Source organism: Pistacia vera, unplaced genomic scaffold, assembly GCF_008641045.1.
Source record: "Pistacia vera cultivar Batoury unplaced genomic scaffold, PisVer_v2 Contig1075, whole genome shotgun sequence".
Classification (NCBI taxonomy): domain Eukaryota; kingdom Viridiplantae; phylum Streptophyta; class Magnoliopsida; order Sapindales; family Anacardiaceae; genus Pistacia; species Pistacia vera.
In genome coordinates this window covers 271,727-279,571 of record NW_022195110.1, presented here as the reverse complement: position 1 = coordinate 279,571, position 7,845 = coordinate 271,727, and the positions used below count along the sequence as shown (strand labels likewise).

The 7,845-nt window shown below is 36.3% G+C and overlaps 1 protein-coding gene across 4 annotated transcripts; it reads right to left on the bottom strand.

Moving 5' to 3' along the window:
- Positions 1-450: 450 nt before the first annotated feature.
- LOC116133018 lies at positions 451-6,957 on the bottom strand. 4 transcript variants are annotated; one of them, XR_004128484.1, is made up of 4 exons: positions 4,577-6,957; positions 2,110-2,333; positions 1,737-1,929; positions 451-736 (listed from the first exon to the last, which is right to left on the bottom strand). XR_004128484.1 is itself a non-coding variant. In XM_031418700.1 (1 exon), the coding sequence occupies exon 1, from the start codon at positions 6,931-6,933 to the stop codon at positions 4,573-4,575; it is 2,361 nt and encodes a 786-aa protein (XP_031274560.1). In that variant the 5' UTR covers positions 6,934-6,957; the 3' UTR covers positions 4,314-4,572. The 4 variants fall into 4 exon arrangements, 1 of the variants encoding a protein (XP_031274560.1); XR_004128485.1 differs by lacking the exon at positions 451-736 and adding an exon at positions 1,016-1,271; XR_004128486.1 differs by lacking the exons at positions 451-736; positions 1,737-1,929 and adding an exon at positions 1,956-2,032 and having other exon boundaries at positions 2,192-2,333.
- Between the last annotated feature and the right edge of the window lie 888 nt (positions 6,958-7,845).

Here is a 7,845-nt window from a genome sequence, read left to right as displayed (position 1 = left end):
GTTTAATTTGTTGCATTTGTGCTTTTTTCCTAGAAAATTTGTCAAAGTATTTGGTGCCCGAAACTGGCTCTTTTTAATGGATTAGAATTAGATGCCCAGACAAGTAGATAACGAGAGGAAAAGAACAAAGAAAAGAAAAGCCAAATGCATGTGAGGTTGCATAAAAAAACCATTATTAAATAGCAGGATCAATTATTCTTGGATCATTTATACCTATTAACAACCACTATCCATAATTTCTTTTCATTACCAAACCAAAATTCTTGCCTTTAAACAATCATTTATCCAGCCTCCTCCTCAACCCACCTAAAAGTAAACAAAAAATCAAATACATCTAATTTTACCCTAATCTGTTTTTGAATTCTCTTCTAGTGGAAAGTGTAGTTACATGATGTGAGACATCAGTAAGCATTAAAGTCACAAAAAAACTGCATAATAAGTATAGCAATCCATTTCACAAGAATGGATTTCAATTTCATTTACTATCAAGAGTTGTTGTATAAGTGAAAGTAAAAAAGAGAGATGATGAAAAGAGAGATTAATGATGGAGGATGATTGAAAGTGAGAAGATTCTTGTATAAAGAGAGTTGTGTTTTCAGTACTAATCATTATACTTATTCCTTTTGAACAAGAAGATAAGTGGAGAGAACAATGAAACCATACCATACGATTGAAAAAGCTCTCCTTTCTGGTTGGTGAGCAGTCAACATTACTGACCTTGCCGACAGGATCCTTCCTGCATATCTCCACCAAATTGAGTAGCCAAGGTAAATACAAACTCTACTAATAAACTTGACTATAAAAAGTGAGAATCCAATTCGTTTTCACATTTAACTCAATAAGGTTATTTCACTTTTACTGAAGAGAAAAAAGGTGGGTGAGCGAATTTAAGCCCATGCATGGAGAGAGAATGAAGGAGGGGGTAGGGGGTCCAAAGCTCAAACTGTTTTATGGGGTCTCCTATGATAAGAGAAAATGATGGAGTATGATTTTTCAACCAAAAGAAAGAAAGAAAGAAAGAAAAGAAAAAGGAAATCTACCAAAACTACCATTAAAGGTCTAACACCAAACATGATGAGCATCTGAAAACTAGAGCACTGTTTTACTACTACTGGAACATAATAATAGCAACCAACTAATTATCCCATATGCTATTTTGTCACCCATCTGTAATTTTCAGTCATAGTTCCCTCTTCCATTTGACAATGTTTCCATCTTCATGGATTATTTGTAACATGGGCAGTAGAATTTAATGTTTCACCTGCCATAAACTGCATTTCATGCATTCCACCAACAAAGTTCTGCAAGTGATAGGAAAAGGAAAGAGAGCAAATCATTCCATGCATGTGCTTTTTTTACTTTTTTATTTTTATTTTTTTCTGTTCTTATATGTTTTGAGTTTCGATGACTCTGTTGGGGATAGCAGGGAGAAAAGGATCAAGGGACATATTAGATGCTTACTGGTCAATACCACAACCTATATTGTGTTTTCAGCATTGTGTATAACATGTAATGTTTAACATTGTCCCAACCACATTAGTTCAACAGCCAGTCTAAATCTTTTAGCAAACCATTATTATTATTGACTCAAAAGATCTCAATTTTAGAGTAGAACATTGGCCCTAGATCTTGGATGAGGATAAAAATGCTTCAATGTGTATACACATAACCACATGACAAGCCAAAAAGTTAACTACATTTGACATAAAGAAGTCATCACCATTGTAACCACCAACCTGCTGAGTTATAGTCAACAACACTTGCTGAAATGTAGAACCTGCTAACACGTTCAAAGTTGCTGCAATATACCTATCAGCCATCGTATGTGCCTCCTTATGCCGACAAGCCTCCTTGCTTCTGTTTTGCTCAATACTTTTTTGGTAATCATGGCTACTCTAACGGACAGCTCTCCACGGTTTAATTTTCAACCTTGACATCAAAATTTTGAAAAAGGTCCCATCAACAATGTAAGAATGTCACAATAATTTGCACTGTTTAAAAAAGAAGCCACTGGATTTGATGCATTATAAGCCTAGCAAAAACAATAAACAAATAGATAAATAGTGAGAGAAAAAGAAATGATGGGAAAGAAGGCCCCTTTGTCCTCACTTTTCTTTGACTATGACAATTAAAGCACTGAGATGGACATCCACTCCTCACGGTGGGGCTCCACATTTTTAGAAACAGACACCTTAGGTGATTCAGCTGACTCATATCACCAAGAAGTGCAGCTTCGGCAACAAAGATCTGCTCTCCATTTCTTCCGAGGTTGACCCATGTCAAGACCCAAGTCTGATTTGCCATTTTCCCGACCGGTTCAAGCAATCCCTGGTCTGCAGCAAAAATATTGTATCACATATTTCAGAACAAAACTATTTTGTGTCTTTTTTCAACATCTTCTACCAAGAATTAATCTTATAACAGTGGCCATTCCAGCCCAAACATATACTGGTCTCTTGCTTCTGTCACCAAACAGTCAAATATGCAACATGACAAATTTCAGCATATTCTGTTCCTTTCAATGTTGTAATAAAAAGTTCACCAACTATATAAAGATTCTACTTTATTTTTTACTTAAATATCGTTTGAACACAGATTATAAGGTTTTTTTATGTTAGTTACATATGCTCTCTGTAGAAATCAGAGAAAGAAAAAAGATAAATACCAAAAAGATGAAAGAGTTAAAGAGTACAATAGTTATGAAAAAGGATAATCTCGAACTAGAGTATTAGTTTTTAGTCAAGAATGTTGGATCATGAATTTGAAATGGTTCATGCCTGTCTTCAACACTTTTATATTGGGTTTTAATAGTTATGACAGATGTTGGGTGAGTCACAGTCTCTAGGTACTGAATTCCTCTAATTCTGAATCTGAGGACATTAGGACATGGTTCAACAGGCTACAGTGTAAAATTGTCAGATAGAAACCTAGGTGTTGTAATGTATAAAAAGTGTGATGTAGGCGCCTATACAGAAATAGTCTAAGAGAAAAATTAGGGATGCCTTCTCCATAGTCAGGCAAGCTCTTCTGCTATCTGCTCTAAAACTTCTTGAGAACATATACTATAATCTTGTTCCATATTTTGCCAAAGAAGTATTTCGTGTATTGAAGTGTGAGTATAGCATGGAATAACAAAACTCCCTCTAATCAAAGAGTTTTACAATAGACATTTCAAGCAAAGCATTTAAACATTTTGTCTCGGGGTCATAAGATGACTAGAGCAAACTTCCTAATATAAGCAAAAACTGAGGATTGTATGAGAACTATTACAATTGACAGGGAAAAAGTTACATTTTCCTCTTTGGCCGAGACTCAGAATATGTAGCAAGATAAAAGGCAGTGGATGATTGTGCTCATGATATAACTAGCCGTGCCCTCGTTGTTGAGATCAAATGATCACTTGCATAATAAGTTATATCCTCATTTATCAAGAAATGCAAGTGAAAATTTAATTACAAGTTAGGTGGGAGTAAAATGAAGGTAATAACTTCAAACTGGAAAAGTGTCATTAAGCCACAACTAGGTCTTTTGAAAAACTTTCACAAATGAAGAATATCAACCTACACTTGCACTTATGCTCTCACTACATGTTATCACATCACATAATGTCTTTTTTTTATTACATCACAAAATCATGTAAAACCACAAGAGATTTGACCATCTATATTAGTTGGTATCCTTTTAAAATCACTGATGTGATGCATAATGGTATTAGTTTGAAAGAAAATTTCTTAAAATGAGTATTACATGAAAAAAATGATATCTAGAACCTCCCCGGGGATGAATAAGTTCAGCCCTTATTATGTCTTCAACATCCAACCATCTGCTGCTCTTAATTTAGCTAATTTTACCTTTTGGTTTATATCATTTTCCCTAATCTCTTTCTATTGATCCAGACAATTGTACATGCATCTCTGCCAGTCACCATTTTGGACAGAAAAACTAGTAATAAAGTTCTGTTCTTTTCAGAGTAGCATACGTTTAGCAACATGTCCACGTTGATTCGTGCTTGAGTCTATTATTCCATTGATAGTCTTCAACAAATGAAAAATTACTCACCAATTCAAAAAACGTAAGCAGTGAAATTTATCAGGAAGGCATCTACCAGCAGATTGTAGAAGATGACCTTATAATGTCTATTCACAAGAACAGTATAGATATTAGACACACAAAGGAATGTAAAAGCAGTAATAAATGTCAGACAAAGTCAGTAAAACATTCATTCTGGTTAGTATTTACAAAAAAACATTGATTTTGAACTCATAAACATGAAATATTAACAAAAATTAGGATATAATAAAATATATCTCTATTATTCTACCACAAAGTTCAACATCCTTCCTGTTATGATCAGAGCCTTTTTAATGTTATGTTTATAAACAAGGAAGGGTCTCTTCCCTACAAACTGTGCTGCAGGAGATGTCAAATCCCTTCCTATATATATATATATCTGTGCCAGCAATAACTCTCTAAATCTTCGACTATGTAAAGATGGACAAGAGAAGAGCAGTGGAAAAATAATTCAATAAATCCTACAGCTTCATAAGTTTACAGGAGTTAAAAAGAAAAACATTACATTGATGAAGCATCAGCAAAGACTTCGTTGAGCATGTCATCCTCACAGCCTGATGTAGCAAAGAGCTCTGCATCCTTTTCTTCCTCATTAGAGAAATCCCGTCTTTCAAGCTTGGCATGAGCTGCAACAAATATCATCTTCTGAGCCCTTTCAAGGCCCACACGTGAGTGTCTATGCACACAAACCCACTTCGTAAAGGACCAATTACATTTAAACCCAGATGAGGTTGCATGTAGGAAAATTAACCTCACTGCAACTTTCCCTAACGATTTGTACTCACTAAGGCAAGTTTCCCAGACAAGCCTACTGCTCTGGGGATTTGCAATTTTCATCTTTCCGGTTATAGGATCTCTCTGCTTAACCTGGACAGCCTGAGCATAGAGTGGGTCCAGCCCTTCTGATCTCCATTTCATGAGCTCCATCAATGCGAGATGAGCTTCTTCCCTTGAAACAAGCCGGGTTATGAGCTTATCCACATCCTTTTCCTGCTCTTGTGTCAAGCATTTGAACGGGGGAAGGTATTTTCCGCTATTGTCCCTCACCAAGTAAAGAGGGTCAAGAATAAAAGCAGCCGACCATGCTGGATGATAGTTTTTTCTAAATCTTTTTTCAACTATTTTCTCAACAGGTCCTTCGCAGATACCAAATTTGGCACACCAATTCTTGACTTTTGATTTCAACTCCTCCCAAAGAGGGAGGCATTGTCCAATTAACGGTCTCTCAGCCTCAATCTCTTGAGTCATCCCTTTGATGAGCTTCACAAGGGAATAAACAGCTTCCAGTTCATTCCAAAACACCTCACTTTGAATCATTGCAACAACTTCCCTAGCAACTGGATCCTCCATGCAACTTAACTTAAACGACTCATCCAACACAACCATTTGAAGCACACGGGCAGAACTTAATATATCCTCCAACATTGCAAAAACAGGTACAAAGTTGTTTTCACAATCACATTTGTTTGAAGGAACTCGAATCAAACCAACATACTCAAGCTCCAACATCTTGTACTTCCGTAAACTATTCCTAATCTGCGATTTATTATTTACAAAATTCGCAATCCTCAAGCAATTCTCAGTAACAGTCCTAAACACCGGAAGGTCTTTGCTAAAATCTTTAATCAAACTAACAAACCCCTGAAGCTGGCATGAGAGATTAACCATCCACTGATTCTGAATCTCTAAATTCCTCAATGCCTTAGCCTTATACTTATCAGCAACTATCCCTACACATCTCTGAACACCACTCCCACATATTCCAGTCACCGTCTCCCATAAAATCTCTTCTGCATACTTAGACGAAACTAATCCTCCAGTAATGACAGCCTTTTGGTACACACTAGTCCCATTAGGTAAATTAACAGTAAACTTAACTAAATTATCTTCACCTCCACAACTCTTAATCTTCCACCCATCAGAAGCAAGTTGAAAAAACATAGCCTCCCTAATTCGAGCTTCTGACTCAGTTTTAGCCTCAACAAACTTGCTATCAAGTCGAGCTTCCAAAACCTCCCTACGGGACACGAATGGCAAACCCACTTGATTGAGGAAAGCCTTGAACTTAGGATGGTCGAGACTCGAAAATGAAACTGACCCACACGAATCATAAAACCAATCAGCTAATAATTCAACAGCTGAATCAATCTGGTCCTTGCTTAGGACAGGACCAGGCCTAGTTTTAGGACTCTTTAGCTTCTTGACACTATCTTCCAACATTGCTAACGCTCCCAAGTCTTCTTTTCCACCAGATAGAACCAAATGTTGCTGAGTCTGCCCCGCATTACTCGGAGAATAACTCAGTTCATTACAACCACGAGTTGACTCAACTATCGCTAGTGAATTGCTGTTGCTAAGTTGGTGATAATGAGAAGAGTTACCTGTTTCTGATTGGTTCTTACTTCGCTTTCTGTTAATGTTGTTACTATTATTGTTCATAGAATTGTTATTAACATGAACAACAGAAGGCGAAGCCAAGGAAGATAACGGTAACGGAGAGAGAGAATGGTTGGTTCTCAAAACGGCACTGAAATTGGGGCAGGTGCCGCGTTTAAGGTGTTCGGAGGCCGTCCTTGAAGGGTTAGACGCAGAGAAAACGGCGTCGCATAACGAACACTTGAGTTTGACAGCTTTAGAGATATTTGTGTCCGGGTTCTTAATAAGGATGGGCTCTAGGTGAGCCCAGTACCACGCTCCTTTCCCTTTTATAGCCTTGGTTCGGACCATCATCAGACCTTCGAATCGCTTGTTCACGGCCTTCGCTGCAACGTCGTCGTTTGTCGAAGATGACGGGTCAGCTGGCGGCAGTAGCGGTGGTGGCGGTTGTGGAGGTGGTGGCGCTGGTGAGCTTGTTGAAGCCATAATTTTTTTAAAAAAATATTAAAAAAAAAAAAAAAAACAAGAAAAAAACAAAAACTAGGCAGCTTTTGGATGTGATTTACTAATCACTTTGAAGGGGTGTGAAAGTGAAAGTGGTTTTTGCTCTTCATAAGTGTGATCAACCAAACAAAAAAAAACTGAAAGTGAATTGAATTGAGAGTTTTTGCAGAGGAAATGCGTGAGTGTGAGAGGTGTTTGTGGAATTGTTTTAGCTTAAGTTGACGTTAAAGACTTGAAGGAGAGAGAGAGAGAGAACAAAGGTGCTATGTTTTGTTTGATTATACTCGTGGCTAATTATTATATAATAAGATCAAAAAGCTGAATATATTTTTCTCTTTTCTACTGTTAATTTATTATACAGTAATAATTAATAATAATAATAATAATATTTATAGGTTATTTCATGAACATTTTTAGCTATTATTTATATTTTCCATATTATAACAAAAACAGCAATTCAGAATCTTAATTTTTAACTCATTGACAACTTGAATGTTTCTTTTTATGAATCCGTTTTCTGTATTTCAAATTATTAATAATGATTAGAAATACGAAAATTAAAAACATATTTGTCTGAAAAAAAAAAATTTAAAATATGGCTTATACCAGAGAGACAATTAAGATAATCGAAGTATATTCAAGAGATATATTTGAGAGGGTAAGAGACACATCTAAGAGAAATTCAATTTAATAGTATTAGATTGTATTGAGTTTTTTTTTTTTTTTTTTTTTGTTGACCGAAGGTGTCTGGACGAGCTTACGAGTACTTGAACTAATCTTCTGGAGCCCTGAAGTTAACAACCGAGTAAATCCCCTCAGTAGCCACCTTTATTAGCGTTTATGAAGACTCGAACTCGGACACTCAAATTGGATCTCTTTACTCTTTTACTACCT

Excerpts from the sequence above, each read along its gene's own strand:
- LOC116133018 (XM_031418700.1), bottom strand. The coding sequence starts at position 6,933 with ATGGCTTCAACAAGCTCACCAGCGCCACCACCTCCACAACCGCCACCA.